This window comes from Schistocerca americana, chromosome X (genome assembly GCF_021461395.2).
Source record: "Schistocerca americana isolate TAMUIC-IGC-003095 chromosome X, iqSchAmer2.1, whole genome shotgun sequence".
NCBI lineage: Eukaryota > Metazoa > Arthropoda > Insecta > Orthoptera > Acrididae > Schistocerca > Schistocerca americana.
Genome location: NC_060130.1, coordinates 731,881,202 through 731,899,449, shown reverse-complemented (window position 1 = coordinate 731,899,449; position 18,248 = coordinate 731,881,202). Strand labels below are relative to the sequence as shown.

General features: G+C 43.5%; 1 protein-coding gene across 1 annotated transcript in view; it reads right to left on the bottom strand.

The window, feature by feature from the left end:
- The window catches only part of LOC124556288 (stAR-related lipid transfer protein 13), a 667,281-nt gene that overhangs the window by 516,037 nt on the left and 132,996 nt on the right, over nucleotides 1–18,248 (bottom strand). The window contains exon 6 of the mRNA XM_047130265.1: nucleotides 17,078–17,120. Within this exon, the coding sequence (XP_046986221.1) occupies nucleotides 17,078–17,120 (43 nt within the window). The remainder of the gene's footprint in view (nucleotides 1–17,077; nucleotides 17,121–18,248) is intronic.

Sequence of the window (18,248 nt, the reverse complement as noted above, 5' to 3'; positions counted from 1 at the left end):
CATAATGCCCCAAACGTTCTCAACTGGGGAGAGTTCCGGCGACCTAGCTGGCCAGGGTAGGGTTTAGCAAGCACGAAGACAAACATTAGAAACTCTCCCCTGCGCGGGTGGGCACTGTCCCGCCGAAATGTAACGCCAGCAGGGCTTGCCATGGAGGGCAACAAAACGGGGTGTAGAACATCGTAGACGTACGTATGTGTTCTAACAGTGCCGCAGATGATAACGAAAGTGGTCATGGTAGGAAATGAAATTGCATCCAAGATCATTACTCCTGGTTGTCGGGCCGTATGTCAGGTGACAGTCAGGTTGGTATGCCACCGCTTTCCTTGGCGTCTCCAGACACGTCTTCGCTGCTCATCAGACCTCAGTTCGAATCGGGACTCGTCACTGAGGACAATTCTATTCCAGTCAATGAGATTTCAGACCAAAAACGTGTCTGAAAAATGTCCCGCTCTCTCTCTCTCTTCATAAAATACCATACGCAGGCATTGCATTCTAGATGTCAACATGGACGAACATATCCTATTGTGTGGATTATTGGCTATATTCAATTTAGGCATTATTTGCTGCATTCTCATAATAAAGGATCGTTACAAAAAATAACTTCTAGTGTGTACTACTGTCCTCAAAAATGTAGTCGATAGAAATAATACGATCACCTGATAAAAGGCTAGTCATCACCTTAAAAGAGCACTCTGCTCGCGTTTCAGAGCTTTAGATGCAGTAGAAATGATACAGCATACAGTCATGTGACTGACCACCGTTGACTTAAGTAATGGCAGTGAAATGCTATGTATATGCCAGTCGCTTGTATGAAATCAGGGAAGGCAGTAGGACAACGTCGAGACATCACAAAACGATAGGAAACAGCTATTGTGATTGCATGTGCCCATGACCAGATGGGGAATATTGTTGCCAGATTTCTTGGGGTGTCAATGCAATTAGCCCAAGGTGTATACAATAGATGGTATATCACTTGCAGCCATGTAACACGGCGTAACAACAGTCATCCTAAAATGGTCCTAACTGACAGGGACCTGACTCAAGTGTCACGCCTTGTCGATGCAAGTCGGTTTCAAACCCAACAGGAACTGGTACTGTCAGTGAACGCAGATCCACCTCAAACAGTTTCAGAGCAAATATTACGAAGGAATCTGCATTTAATTGCCATTTGGGGGCGGATACCTCGGAAAAAGTCGTTGCTCAAGTCTTCAGTGGCCCAAACAACATAGAAACTGGACAGTACCTGATGTAGGTGTCGAGTGTCGTCTGACGAGTTGTCATTTTGCGTATTTTCGGATGACGCAAGGCGTCTAATTCGCCGAAGGCATAAAGAAGCGTTTAACCTGCAGTGTGAGGAAGGAGTATCTCAGGCCGGAGATGGTTCCGTGTTGTTTTGGGAGTGTTATTCGTATCAAGACTTCGGTCCACTTATTCACAGAAATTTTATTCCGTTATTCTCTCTTTTGTTGCGCATTTTCATGAGGGTGCAGTGAACTTCTCGTTTTACAAAATGAAAGCAGCCGTATTGGCACGACTGCACACCTACGATTCTAGTATGACGAAGACTCAGGCTCGCCGTCGCTCCTAGGGTGGCTTGCTAAATCGCTTGATCTTAACCCCACAGAAAATTTAGAATGAACTCGCAAATTGCAATTATTGTTCCGCATCATCTGTAGGATATTTCAGAACAAATGAAAATATGTTCCGGCCAGAACTCGAACCCGGATTTTCCCCTTGTTGCAAGCGGGTACCTCAACGACTTCGGCTCTCCGAGCACGCTTTCAGGAGCGGCCCAAATCCCCATTTGTCTTGGTGTCTACTCCCGTACCCGGCACAAATTTTTATTCGTTCTGAAAAATTCTACAGCTGATATGGGATAATAATCGAAGTTTGCGAGTTTATTCTTAATTGATTTCGGCTGTTGATCGTCAACGTATGCCTTATATACTGCACTGCAGTATTTCAGCCCCCAGAAAATATCTGGGATTATTTGAAACAAAAGTAAAACGTTGCAGTCAACATCCCCGCAATTTGGTAGCTCTATCGGAAGTAATTAACAGTTATCTTCAGCTGGATGTAGCACACCTGAAGATACCTGCGAACTGTCTTCCTTGCCGAACTGAGGCTGTTATCAGCGCTAGAGGTGATGTTACACAGTATTAGCATTATGCCTTGTGAGGGTGAGCAGTTTTTATATGTTGTGTGCTTATAATGAGAGGAATCCTTATTGCTTGTAGCTTTATCGGAAAATAATTAATTTTAAGAGGTAAATCACAAATTTTTTTCACTAAAGTTTCTAAAGGAAACTTGCGTTTCATCAATAAAAATTACGTTTACTTTTGAGAACTGTGGCGCTCAACTCGGATGCACCCGGATCAAATGCATTAATATCCTAAATTATATTTAAATCTTTCGGCAATGCCTGACGCATTGTGGTCTTATGACATTGTTGATGGTGATCCGTCTATCAGTGGCATTCGAGGGGAGTAGGCTATATGCCGGTACGGGGTTTCACCCTCTCCATTTTTTTATCATCATACAACACGAAAATGGCACCACACTATAAACACTCCCAAAACAGTCACCTATACTGACTGAGCCACAACATTATGACCACTGCCCAGCGCGAAACCGAATACCTCTGGGTGGCGTTGCGGACACGTGACGTGGTAAGGAAAGTATATAAGCCGAACAGAGATTAATGGGGAATCATACTATACGGGCCGCCAATGGGGAACACCACTGGCATAGGCGATTTTGACAAAGGGGAGAACGCTATGGCCCGGCACCTGCGAACGAACGTCTCGTAAACGGCAGGGCTAGCTGGCTGTTCGCGTTTTGCTGTCGTGAGCATCTACGAAAAGCGATTGAGGGACGGTCGTGTCTGGATACGCCGTCATCCAGCCAACGGCAGCTCAAAAAATACATCGCGTCACAGACCTAGGTCGGTGAGGACAGTATTATGCTATGAGGAACATTCGCCTAGGTTTCCATGGGACCTGTGGTAATAATGAATCAAAGACACTATTGCTGCTGTGGACTATGTGAATATTGTCAGAGTCCTTATGCATCCTTCATATTTGGTGCCCTCCATGACGGCGATATAATTAAAAAAAAATGGTGCAAATGGCAATGAGCACTATGGGACTTAACTTCTGAGGTCATCAGTCCCCTAGAACTTAGAACTACTTAAGCCTAACTAACCTAACACACATCCATACCCGAGGCAGGATTCGAACCTGTGCCCGGAGCGGTCGCGCGGTTCCAGACTGTAGCGCCTAGAGCCGCTCGGCCACTTCGGCCGGCGGCAATAGAATATTCCAGCAGGATAACTGTCAGTGTCACAAGGCTAGAATTGTACTGCAGTGGTTTGAGAAGAATGACAGCGTACTGATACAGAGTACAGTCCACCATATTCACCTGATCTGAATCCGATTGAATACATGTAGGAACCTATCTGGCGCCAGATTCGTGTCCAAAAGCTACCAACCCCGTAACTTACGGTAATTTCATGACTTGTACAAACTACAAGGAACCTGCCATATCCTCTCATAATCGCTGCTGTATTGCGTGCTAAAGGTGGACCAACAAGCCATTAAGCAGTTGATCATAGTGTTTGGGCTCGTCAGTGTACGTTCAATAGATTTGCTGAAGCTGCAACTCTCATACGCTGCGAGGAAAGGCGCCATGTGCACGGAGAAGTAAAAGGCTTTCCTATCCTTTGGCGGGATCTACCTTTTCAGTTCCCCCAGCCAATAATGGTTCAAATGGTTCTGAGCACTATGCGACTAAACTTCTGAGGTCATCAGTCGCCTAGAACCTAGAACTAATTACACCTAACTAACCTAAGGACATCACACACATCCATGCCCGAGGCAGGATTCGAACCTGCGACCGTAGCGGTCGCCCGGCTACAGACTGTAGCGCCTAGAACCGCACGGCCACTCCGGCCGGAGCCAATAATGCCATACGACTATCTTTTCCATGCAGTGAAGACTCCAAAGAACACCGCACTTTTTATTTTAAGCGTATGTAAGAATTAAGCTGAGTTTATTAAACTCGTGTGAAATTACGATAAGTACGCAAAAAGTATCTATCTGCGTGCATTTTTGGTTACAAGGATGCTTGTGGAACATTGCCGACTAATGGTTCCTTGTAATTGTTGCCTGAAAAACATACGATTACGTGATAAATGAAAAGTTTTAATTGCCCATATCACAATAAATTCATTTATAGACGGCTAGTTCGTACAGTTTAAATTGCCATCTTCAGATTATTTACATACATCTACCATTGTGGCACTCCACGTAGGCCGGCCGGAGTGGCCGTGCGGTTCTGGGCGCTACAGTCTGGAGCCGAGCGACCGCTACGGTCGCAGGTTCGAATCCTGCCTCGGGCATGGATGTTTGTGATGTCCATAGGTTAGTTAGGTTTAATTAGTTCTAAGTTCTAGGCGACTGATGACCTCAGAAGTTAAGTTGCATAGTGCTCAGAGCCATTTGAACCATTTTTGAACTCCACATAGTGGACTGTCATCTAGTTGATGTATAAACTCAGGAGATTACATTTTTCTAATTCAGAGATCGGTCTCCGGCTGACACTATCAGTGAACCACAATATTATTATGTAGTATACAGTCGCGGCAAGCTGATCCTTGGATAGACAGAAAAAGTAATTCTTTATGACTAAAAGTCTTCATAGTATATCGCTTTCCGAAATCTTCATAATATATACGTGTTTTTCATCATGAAGAATGTATTTATGAATATTTATTTTCCAGGGAACCGTAGAAATACATTTAATAGCAATTTAGGTGCGGCGCACGGACTTCGCTCAAGCACTATGTTACTACTCGTAAAACAGCAAACAGTTCTGTACAGAAGCCCCTTTCTCGCCAGACAGTAAGCCTGCGCGCATGTTTCAGTGGACAGACGTTATGACGTCAGACATGCAGGTTGGTTCAAGGACGGGCGTCGGCGCTTCTGCCAGAAGCCAGAACTGGGTCAAACACGGCGCACTCACGCGCGACCCTCAAAATATCCGTTTTCTGTGAAACAGACAATTCCATACTGCAGCGTGGACTGTGATTCTCGAATTATATGCGTTTTTGGTCTATCCCGCGTCAGTAAAGTTACAACACATTTATAATGAACAAAATGTGAGCGTTCGGATCCACAGACCAGCTTTATAATTGGATTGGAAAGTATTAGCACTCCCTTTAAGGTAACATCGGGCGTACGCCATGCAGTGTTGTAGCAACAGTTCTTTTTTCAGTGTATGTAAATGACCTGACGGGTAACGTCGGAATTTACATCAGAGTCAGGGTATAACTCTACTGCATTTATAGAAGTCACAACGCTAGAAATCTGCAGCAAAATGGAGAATATCTTCAGAGGATCGACGCTTGGTGCAAAGATTCGCAGTTCAAAAAATGGTTCAAATGGCTCTGAGCACTATGGGACTCAACTGCTGAGGCCCGCATCTCGTGGTCGTGCGGTAGCGTTCTCGCTTCCCACGCCCGGGTTCCCGGGTTCGATTCCCGGCGGGGTCTGAGATTTTCTCTGCCTCGTGATGGCTGGGTGTTGTGTGCAGTCCTTAGGTTAGTTAGGTTTAAGTAGTTCTAAGTTCTAGGGGACTGATGACCATAGATGTTAAGTCCCATAGTGCTCAGAGCCATTTGAATTCAACTGCTGAGGTCATTAGTCCCCTAGAACTTAGAACTAGTTAAACCTAACTAACCTAAGGACATCACAAACATCCATGCCCGAGGCAGGATGCGAACCTGCGACCGTAGCGGTCTTGCGGTTCCAGACTGCAGCGCCTTTAACCGCACGGCCACATCGGCCGGCTGATTCGCAGTTGATCTTCAAGATAAACAAATGTGACGTACTACACATAAACAGGGGGAGAGTCCCCATATAATCTGATGGCCAAAAAGTCAATCATATATCTGGGAGTATGGGTAGGAGCAATATGAAATAGGCATCCACATAAAAATACGAAAGCCAGATGTTATGCTGAGAGTCACTGGAAGAACGCTCAGGGAGTGTAGTTCCCCCGCGAAAGTAGCATCTTACAAAAGCCTTGTTCGACCGATACCTGAGCACTGCTGCTCAGTTTGGATCTCTGATCACGTAGGATTGATACAGTAAATAGAGAAGACGAAATGATGAGCAGCGCATTTTATAGTGAGCGTGAAAGAATCACAAAGTTGCTCATACAAATAGAGTGGCAGACCCTACAAAGACAGGCGCTGTGCATCACGGGGTGACTTACTGCTACCATTTCGAGAGCGTACGTTCCCAGTAAAGTACGTCTCCTAACTGCTTCCTCCTACATAAATTTCTCACCAAATTACCAGGAAGGTATTTCCGAGTGGAACAGAAAAGGAAAAGTGACAGTGATACAAGTACTTTCCACCACTCACCAGAAGACGGCTTGAAGAGCATAGACGTAGATGTCTAGGCAGATGAATGCAATGGTGATATTCTTTTTATAGGAGCTTTCTGGAAACATACGTGAAAATAAATTTTACTTCCAATGGTTGTGTTTTCCCTTATGGTGCAAGTCATTTCTGCTGTTCTGAAAGGTTATTTCTATAAATACTGCCGAGCCAGTCTGTATTGAACTCAGTATCGAAGAGACTTTAAACTCTAGCCTCCTATCCTTCCTTACCTGTCCGACACTACTTCGCTACCTATGGACGTCATCACGATAAAGGGATACAGATACCGTCTCTAATACGTGCATCTTCTGTGCAAGATTCTAATCGTGGAAGTCTTGCAATTGTTAGCTACAGCTATTTGCCTTCTTCGCAATGCATCCAAGACACGGAGGACTTAGATCCCCCTGGACTCGCATTCGGGAGGACGACGGTTCAATCCCGCGTCCGGCCATCCTGATTTAGGTTTTCCGTGATTTCCCTAAATCACTCCAGGCAAATGCCGGGATGGTTCCTTTCAAAGGGCACGGCCGACTTCCTTCTCCGTCCTTCCCTAATCCGATGAGACCGATGACCTCGCTGTCTGGTCTCCTTCCCCAAAACAACCCAACCCAACTTAGATCCCCACCAGCCAACTTGATTTAAGATTTCATTTTTTTGAGAATGCTGCGATGATCTCTAAAATAAACCCACTACAGATGTTGGAGACAGGAATATGACTACATAAGTAATTTTCTACGTATAGTATTTCTGACGATTAGTAGAGCAAGTTTCTAAAAAGATTCTTCGATATAAATAATGGACATAATACTTTCGTGTTCTTTCTTTGATTTTTTTGTGAATTCTTCCTCTCGTAAACACAGCTTACATGATTTATGCTCTTATCAATTTTATATTACGGAAAGCAATAACTCTTCATTTCTTCTTCTGTATATTATCATCAATTTCTTAATTTTTTAATTTAACTATCATTATCAATAGACTGTTAAATAGGTATCTAATGTATGCAACATAAGATTTTCTGAAATGAAATTGTCGCGACAGCTTTCATTCCGTTGCAAGAAAGCAAAAAATATCGTAGAAGGTGCAGCTCACGTGCACCGAAGGTGACTGACTGCTCTGTACGCAAGACTTTACCTCTTAGCCGGCCGGTGTGCCCGAGCGGTTCTAGGCGCTTCAGTCTGGAACCGTGCGATCGCTACGGTCGCAGGTACGAATCCTGCCTCGGGCATGGATGTGTGTGATGTCCTTAGGTTAGTGAGGTTTAAGTAGTTCTAAGTTCCAGGGGACTGATGACCTCAGATGTTAAGTCCCATAGTGCTCAGAGCCATTTTTGAACCGGTGTCGGCGGATTAGTATGATATTGCAACAGCTGTCCTCATCAAGTACATCTTCAGTGGATGGAAATCACAAATTCTTTGATTTCTTCGAAACGGTTACTTTTGGGTCTGATACGTACAAGGTATAATTTCCTTATTTTCTTGTGTTCTAAAGATTCCATATGGTCCAAAACGGATCATCAGAAATTCTTTGATTTCTTCGAAACTATTACGTTTACGGTCTGACACACGATGTGATCAAAAGTATCCGGACACCCTCAAAAACATAATACTTGTATTGTGCTGCCACCTACTGCCAGGTGCTCCATATGAGCGACCTCAGTAGTCATTAGACATTGTGAGAGAGCAGAATGGGGCGCTCCGCGGAACTCAGGGACTTCGAACGTGGTCAGGTGATTGGGTGTGTCATAAGTTTGTACGCGAGATTTCCACACACCTAAACATTTATAGGTCGACTGTTTCCGATGTGATAGTGAAGTGGAAACGTGAAGGGACACGTACAGCACAAAAGCGTGCAGGCCGATCTCGTCTGTTGACTGGCAGAGTCCGCCGACAGACTATCCAGATCATCACGCAGAAATTCCAAACTGCATCAGGATCCACTGCAAGTACTATGACTATTAGGCGGGAGGTGAGAAAACTTGGATTTCATGGTGGAGCGGCTGCCCATAAGGCACACAACACGCCGGTAAATGCCAAACGATGCCTCGCTTGGTGTAAGGAGCTTTGTGACGTAAACCCATGCATCGTAGTTATTTCTAGTTGCCCTCGACTAGTACGCGCAATCTTGTCCTAATCGACGGGTCTCGGGTTGTGGCCTCTCCATGTGAGAAACAGATCACTGCCTGATGCTGCATAATGACGGCCATTGCATTAAAACTAGGTTGTAGACGGACATACATCCAAGAATTTCGATACTTCCTACCGACAAACTATTTGTAACCCTTACAGCTGCCCTTAGTTACTTGCAGCCGAAGATACTTCACCTTTTTCTGAAACGCGGAGAGATGGAATATTTAAGCATTTGTGCCATGAATACGGGAAGCAGCCTGTTCCTGTTTCTTCTATAAATCAGGTTATAAACATCCGGCCATCTCGCTAGAACACTTTTGAGTATACCGTCCCTTTGAGAAACTGTTTCCACGACGCCTGCTTTTTGCAAACACGTTCTTGCTTCACGCCAGCCAAATCGTGTGTTTAGACAGAAATGTGACTGTCGCCATCGAACTTGCTTTCTGCAACGTTCTTTCAAAGCAATACAAATTAAAAGCTTACTGTAGGTGAGGCGGATATGACTTGCGTAACTATCTTTCTTTACACAAGGTGTTGTTTAGCAGTAAAAATTAACGCAGCATTCACTGGATTCGTTTAAGTACACACAGAACAGTAGTTATGCTTCCTAAGGAAATTAGAAGCACCAATTTTCATTCGCGCCAACATCATCGTGCTAAAGTAAAGAAAATTATATTTGTACCTCCAGTTAAGTTTTCTATCTCTATAAAACAGTAAAAAATGCAACCTTTTTTATATTGAATTGTAGCATCACGACATATGATGATGATGATATGTTTGTGTGGGTGCACAACAACACGATTAGTATAAGATGTAACTCCGATGAAAACCATACGTTTTTAAAAGTCAGAGTGTTGTTGTATACACAGAAACGTGGTAAAAAACCAAACACCATCTTATGTTTACAGAGTTTACAGATAGAACTACAACATGTAGATATATGATAAATTTTGAATAAATCTGCTAAATACATTTAAATAAGCCACACAGTCCCAAATAATGGGAAATCACAAAGCTCCAATAAAAATCCAACACGTGTTACCTATGCTTTGATATCATACAAAGCAAGCAAAATTCATCGTTCCTCAGCAAAATTCGTATTTATAAAATTATTGAGGAGTCAACTGATTTCATTTCTGACGAATAATGCTTTCTTAACATAACGACGAGGAATTTTCACGCAGATTAACGCTATGAATTTGGCTGTTCAAACAAAGTGATGTTGGTTCAAAAAATGGTTCAAATGGCTGTGAGCACTATAGGACTGAGGTCATCAGTCCCCTAGAACTTAGAATTACTTAAACCTAACTAACCTAAGGACATCACACACATCCATGCCCGAGGCAGGATTCGAACCTGCGACTGTAGCGGTCGCGCGGTTCCAGACTGAAGCGCCTAGAACCGCTCGGCCACACCGGTCGGCTAGTAATGTTGGTACCAATTGTACATTTCTGACTGCACGATTCTGTACGGATACCACTTCATAAATAACACAGCTCGAAATACCAGCGAAAATAAAGAAAAAAACACTCACAGGTAAGGAGAAATTATTATGTCTTTCATGCGATAACTTTTCCCTCGCACGCAGATTATCCTGTTTAATTAAACTTAAATTGGCATATTATTGCTGTGCGTAAGTGATTGTCAGTTGTTAAAAGACAATATTAATTCCAGTCATTACCTTATTCTTTCCTTGAGGCAAATTCTTGGCTGGCCACTATCCCAGTCTCATAAAATCTCTTAACAAAAGCATAAAAGTGTACGTAGCTTATTGACTGATGCACTCAGACTACCTTTATCCCCAACATAATATTATTTACAAGTCTCACTCGTTTTTCGCTTCCGAAATCTTTACTGGTACGTCAATATCTTTATTTATTTAGTCATCTATTGCGACCCCAATAATGCTGCGCATTGCAAGCACCCTTGCACCACAACTGTTAACACACAGTTCACTTTCCGCAGAACGTTGTCCGATCTTATGGGCCAGCTTACGAATGAAAAAAGACATCAGGAACCACAACAATATTGAATGCAGAAAGTATCTTGCTGCCACCGGGCATTGACTGAAGGCAGTGAATCTTCATCCCCATTTCGCGGAGATTGCATTCTTTCAAAGCACAGCATAAGGTGTTGTAGTATTCAAGCCATCGTGAAGTTCCTTGTCACTAGTAAAATAATTCTTCCTCGGGATCTGTAGGATATGCATCCACATTTCAAACGCCTTCAGGCTGTTCACGGATGAGGTGTAATGTTCCAAGGTTGTACTCCATACAGCAGCACCGGTAAGCTGAAGATTGCGACGACATTTCAGAGACTTGATTTTTTTTAAATTCCAAGTACAATTGCAGTTATAGTTTTAATCTCTACGTCATGATGCCAATTTTCTGATAGCCAGCACTGTATATAGCATTTGATCTTGCTGACTTTCTCGCGACTGTTATCATTCAAGATGATGATCCCATTGGCTATTCTCTTCTAGCTAACGATTATTATTTTGCTTTTGTGAATTGCTACTACTTCCAAACTCTTTGCTATTGATATTAATTCTGTATAGAAAAAAACAAAGCTTCCAGCGCGTATCACATCGTCGTTTGCCTAAAGAAAGTTGTTTCAACGTGTAACGTTGATATTGATTCCTTTGTCGACGCCATCCAGAGATTTTCGAAAAGTCTCAGAAAATAAGCAGAAGAGCGTCGAAAATTGTTCCACCACACGAATGGTGTCAGATGGAACGTATTACATGCACTCATAAGAACTAGGCTATTTAACGAGCTTCATATACAACACATGCAAAACGCCAGTATGACAAATAGGGGGAGTGTTATACCTTGAGTATTGTATACCTAAGAACATATGAAGTTTCCCAGTCGGTGTCCTATTCTAGTGAATGACTTCAGAATCACATGAAGGAGTGTGCACAACAGTGCACCATAAACAGCTTCCAGCATTTTCTACTATTTTTGTTGTTGTGAGACATACGGCTGTGTTTTATGCAGCGTTTGTATATATTTTGAGTTCTGCACACTTAACTGCTGTATAGTATATTAATGCTATTTTGAAGCTATTGTTAATTCTTCAGTTTCGGAAGTTTATGGTTACTAAAATTCTACATACAGTATGCTCAAAACTAATTATATAACGTGGGGACAGTTAAGCTATGCTTCGTTGGTCGTGCACCATCTTGTATCTTGAAAATAAAGGAGGTCTTCTAATATGGAGCCCGCATCTCGTGGTCGTGCGGTAGCGTTCTCGCTTCCCACGCCCGGGTTACCGGGTTCGATTCCCGGCGGGGTCAGGGATTTTCTCTGCCTCGTGATGGCTGGGTGTTGTGTGCTGTCCTTAGGTTAGTTAGGTTTAAGTAGTTCTAAGTTCTAGGGGACTGATGACCATAGATGTTAAGTCCCATAGTGCTCAGAGCCATTTGAACCATTTTTTTCTAATATGGAACATGTGATGTTTGCAAATGACTTGAATTTCTTTAATGTCTTAACAGTTTTACTTGTCTTGTAAATTGAAGATTATATTAATTCCCAAAGGGTTCTATTTCAAAATGTGTTTAACTTGTAACTGGCTTTCGATAACATTTCTACTTAATTTGATTTCACTTACTCATTACTGGTTGATAGTAGAGGAATAATGTAACAGATAGAGTACTTAACACAGTATTGATCAGATTTTGATGACTGCAACATTTTTAAATTTCAGTAGAATATTTGTTCCATAATGTACATCACCTTGTTCCTCACATATACTTGGACCAATTTCAACCAAATTTGGCACAGAAGGAACAGGGCTCAAGAGGAACAGCAGTGTGGGATTTAAAATCTAATAGCTCCAATAGGTACGGAGATACAGGCAAAACTTTTTTTTTTAGCCACTGGCTTGTAGGCTGCCCTACATGACAAGCATGTCATATGAGAACAGTATTGGCCTGCCAAATGAACCTGCTTTGCAGGGCAGCCTGTGTGTCAAGAGCAAGAAACAGTTTACTGGGCCTGACAAGTAGGCTACCCTGCTTTGCATGGCAGCTTTACATCATGGGCACATAAATGATTCTCAACCCCCCTGATGTGTAGCCAGCCCTGCATGACATGCTTATTGTGAGAACAATAGCAGCCTTCTTTACTGAAATGTATGCCAATGGCCATGGCTGCAGACAGGTTGAGGTGTCGGGGTTAATAGGGAAGGTAACAGACAGAATGAGTGCAAGGAAGAAATGGACAGAGAGAGGGGAGGATGGAGAAATACATGAGGCAGGTGGAAGATATAGAGGCGTAGTGGGCATGTGGAAAAGGAGGAGGGAAGGTAGAGGTGGAAAGAGAGGGTGAAGGAGGATGTGGTGAGGGGAGGAGGAAGATATGGTCATAGAGATGGCGGAGCAAATGGATGAAGAGAGTGGGAGGAGAAGACGAAAAGACTCAGAGAGTGAGAAGGAGGATGTAGACAAGGGAGGTGGGAGGATGACGTGAAGAGATTGAGGGAGGAAGAGGTGGACAACAGAGAGAGTGAGGAGGGTTGTGTTCTGTGCATGCGTTGAATGGATATGTGGACAAAGATGTGGGGAAAACACTAGTAAGAAAATATATCAAAATCCTGTTACAGGACTGTCCAGAGGCGAAAGTCTTAAATGTTTTCCAAGGTACAACATTCTCCTCTACTTGAAAATGCTATAAGGCTGAAATTTTGCAACACTGCAAAGCATGAACTAAAAAATAGATGCAGGTTACAGTGGCAAGACACTTGGAACCTTGTTCGGGAAGATCACGGTTCAAATTCCAGTCTTGCCATCAAGATTTAAATTTCCCGTAAATTTTTGCGATTCGCTCAATGCCAATGTGGGGAAGGTCCTTTGAATGGGTACAGTCGGTTATCTGCCCTCACCTGTTTCAGTGCGAGCTTGTGCTCAGACTCTAATCATCTCGTCGCTGACGCTTATTTCGTAGCGCCTACTACAGTTCTGACTAGTCGTGCCACGTAGTATTACACCGCAATAATGCGCTTGTGAATGAAGATAAAAGCCTCGAGACGAGTGGCACGCCGTGCCGGAATATTCCCCGCAGGAAGCACGTCCCGACGCCTCTTAACCAGTCCGGCAGCTGTTTCTCTTGGCGCACGTTCGCGTTTATTCGCAGCAATTTAGTGCACGGCTATACTTAGCGTGCGAAAATTTAAGAGCGCTAAAGTGGGAGGCGTGGCTAGGAAGGCGTGGGAGGGCAGGTGGCTGTCGCGGAGCCGTGAAGCTGTCCGCCACAGCGCCAGCCCCGGACCCTTGCAGCTGTAAACAAACGTCGCCGTCCGCCACCGGCTGTACATCTGCTTCGCCTGCAGTCGCAGACTTCTAAAATAGCGACAGCGCCACACTGTCTTGATGACTCATCTGTGCAGTGTTGCACAACTGTATTTGTAACGCACGTCGTGCAGCCAAGACGAGCCTTCTGCGATGATTTCGAGGCAATGAACCAGATACCATTGTACGGAACATCACATCTCTGGACTGGTCAGAAGAGCTCGTAGCAAACAGAAAACAGCGTAACGGAATAAATTCGCATTCTGCTACTACTCATTGACGCCAGCTATTTGCAACAGATGAAAATTTATGCCGGACATCAATTATGTATCCATGCCTCGGCGGACTAAAATGGCGATATGATATTTGTCTCCACGTGCGGGAATCACGAATTGTGCGAGGTAGGATTGTACCTACGTGACCTACGGAAGTTCGGATCAGTGCTGGAGGCGTGCCTGGATAGCTAAAATGGTAAAGGCGACTGCTCGCGACAAGCGGAAAATCCAGTTCCAGTTCTGGCCCAGCACAAATTTTCATGTATCGCTAACAGCTGGCGTCAGTTCATAGTCGCAGAATTAGAATCTATTTCTTAATGTTTACCGCTGCTTTAAACGTCAATAACAGTTTCTGTTCCATCAGACATGCATTCACGTCTGAAGGACATTGTATTTTGAAGCTACAGACACTGTATAAACACAGGCATTGTAACCGTAAAAGAAAACAGCGTGTCGTTCTTCACGGAAAGAAATCATCAGACATAATAAGTTACAACTTGAAATGAAATGATCGTATGGAACTATTGGTCAGGAAATCCCCGTCAGAGATAGTTCGGCTGCCTAGTGCAAGTCTTTCTTTTTGACGCCACTTCGGCGACTTTCGCGTCGGTGATTGATGAAATGAAACGGTGACGACAACACAAACACCCAGCCCGACGCAGCCGGGAATCGAACCTGGGAATCCAGGAGCTAGCGGCAGCAATACAAACCAATTTATTTTTCTTTTCTTTTTGTCATCTCTCTCTATATCTGTCTCTTCGTCGTTTTTTGTCAGTGGTTTCGTGCGGATATCGCGTGATATCTTTCAGATTACGTAGCTTAGAACTTCACTCAGTTTTTTTTATTACATATGGTGTGCAGTCCCTGACCGAACACGCTCAGCTACCGTGCCAAAATGACCATGAGATGAGCACAGTTACACATTATTATGGCAGGTCAAGGAACTGAAAGCTGAATTACACTTCAAGATGACAAAAATACATGACACTTTTTCTCAACATAGTCACCAAATCTCTGTAAACAACTACAGGAACGTTCTACTAATCGTTCAGTTCAAATACGAGATAAATAGGCACCTCGGTGACGGAGCCATTTAAGAATCGTTGTGTGAACGTCCTCGCCGTCGGAAAATGTCTTTCGTCCCAGATTTCCTTCCAGCTTGCCGAAAAGATGGAAATCTCACGATGCATCACCCACGTCTCTACGGCCTTCGTCAAATTGTTGGCACCATTTTGCTACGGCTGGATTTGCTACGGTTGGATTTGGTCAATATATCACCAGAATTTCACGGTAAATCTGTCACAATTTAGACGTTTTCCCCGCAAAAATCGTACTGTCAGGAGTACTTTAAGTATGGAGTACGTTTTCAATTGCCGTGTCATTTCACTCGCACGCTGTGATTCAGCTGTTATTCGAGCCGCAGCAGAATTGTAACTGCAGGAATCCCGGAACATCTACTCTCTTCCGACTATGCTCCATTATTGCTTCGCAATGGTCTTCCACAACATGTACAGGGGGAACATTAACAAATCCGACAAACTACAGGGACAGATTTCCGACAGTAAATGAAGGAAAAAAGGCCCACTGAACATGTGCCCTGTAGATGGCGATGACGAATGACAGTTTCTCTGAGGACGTACAGTGTGTTACTTGTGTGTTGCAGGATGTGTGATTGACGCAGCGAACTGTAAGCAGCAGAATGGTCCGGTATTCACGTCGAGAAGAAGCCGAGATGGTGTTTGTGTACCGCCAAGCAGATGGAAACGGTCGAGAGGCGGCACGTCTATGCCAAAACACGTATCCTCCAGGCACTAACCACACCATACAACATTTCGAGCCGGTTTTGGGCGATTGTATGATCATGCGTCCTTTCAGACAGACGCATGCGCAGGGAGACGGCGGACTGTGCATACAGATTACTCGATTTGCGCCATAGGGTGGTGGGGTTTCGGATTCTGCTGAATAGGGCAGGAGTCCACCACGCGCAGGAGGAGGCTACACGGGTAGCAGGGGCTGTGTGACATGGACTGGATGGTTTTTTAGCTTAGAGGTTCTCGGGGAAATACGAAAAAGGCTTCAGTCTGAACGTAGATACGGAGCCATCGGTATAACTGTTGCAAATTCTCGTAACTGTTTCGGAAAAGTACCAGAGCTCCAAGTGCTAACAGAAAGCACTGATGCTCAAATCGTTATAGGCACTGAAAGCTGGCTAAACCCGGAGGTAAGTTCAGTCGAAGTTTTTTCGAAGAATGTAGTAGACGGGTGGCATAAGCAGGTTCAATATTTTCTGCGACTGTACGACACATATAAAGAAGAAACAACAGTTAAGATTACAGAATTCAACACGAGTCATGATTTTGAGAATACGTAACGATGCAGCCCACAAACGTGTGATATGGGATCGAAGTGTTCTGAAATTTTGTCTGGAGAGTCTAGCTCCACACATTTTGTATGAAAGTTCACAAAGTACCGGCAGTGATTGTTGAAGAATTATGAGAAACAAACTTGCGACCACACACATCGGAAACTTGATATTTATTCCAGCGTGCAGGCCATGGAGGCAGGGGCACTTGCAGTTCTTCACCGGGGAGGGGGGGGGGGGGGGGGGGTGAGTGAACTCCTGCTGATTTTCTAGGACGGGAGAGTACAAAGTACCTTAGGCTCCTCCAACTGTAGCGATTGCTGTTTTCACTGTGGTCCCTATGTATCTGCAGTTCTAATCACGTCTTGCCGATAAACTGTTCTAGGCATCCTTGGAGTTTGAATTCCTTCTGGATATTGCAATTTCCGCAAACGAAAGAGTTCATTCTTGCTCTGAATAGTGCTATGTCACTGTTTCAGCTGTTTTACAGTCACGGAATTCAATGCACCATATTAATTGTTAAATAGCAAACTATACTACTATAACGATTTTATAAATAATTGTAACACTTACCTGGGATATGCCTCTCGTGCCGCGACTTCTTCAGCGTTGAATTCTGTAACAAAAAAGTTATTATAAATAGCAGCTGTCATTTTTGCGTGCTAAGAATGAAAAAGCGTGTGGTTCAACAAGTTTTGTATGGGTGATAAGCACAGTATTGTGGTTTTAACAGATATATAAGATAAAAATTATCGTAAAAACTATAAGAATTTACATTACATGAATCTATTACGTTTTGGTTTTAAGAAAGTAGAGTGAAACAGCAAAATTAAAAAAAAAACATATTCCGAATGCCATAAAACACAATTGAAATCAAAGGCTCTTAAGAAGCAGAAAGGCTTGCATGCTTGAACGCGCGTATCAGGAAACAAGAGATGGTGGGGGGGGGGGGGGGGGGGGGAGAGGGGCGGGGAGAAATGATGGGGTGATACACATGCCACGCTCACAGACACTATAATTACAGTGTTACTGAGACAGAAAGCACTCCATTCATTAGTCTGCTGATGATAATAGTAGAGTGAAAGAACACATAAAAATAATTAAGCTAAGATATTCCAATTTATCAAAGCACATCGATGCCGCATAGCAAGAAACACAGTTGCAACACATGTTACACAAACTACTATGCAAATGGGTATTCAGATAGTAGGTATTCCACGACACTGAAAGACATTCAAATGGGTTAGGTTTCTCAGGTGGCCTATCTTACCTCCGCGCAAATACTCGTTAGCCTTAGGGGTGATTGTGGAAATTTATAATAAGACATTCGATAACTCTGGTGAATTTAGCTGCAATGGCAGAGAATTTTGTCAGCTGGTTTCGATGTTCGTAATCGTTACTCTTGTATCTGTTTCAAACAAAATTACAACCAGATTTATCAGGCAGTTAACTGCAGTGACCATTTGCAGTGGCCATGTAAGAAGCTACTGAAGGACTAGAGTAGCAAACAAAAACAAAACCAGTTTGTGGTAATATTAAAGATTTTCACTTGAAGGGATGGAATATAAGATCTGTGTCACGTAAAGTTCATGCAGAGTTTGCACTATTGCTGATGACAATTCCGCTTTTGGATTAACAAATGTAAACGTGACCAGAGAGGCAATGGAGATGAAAACACTCCTTCTGCTTAGCTCACATCATCACAACGGAGAATTTTGAAAAAGAAAATACACGATATCGTAAT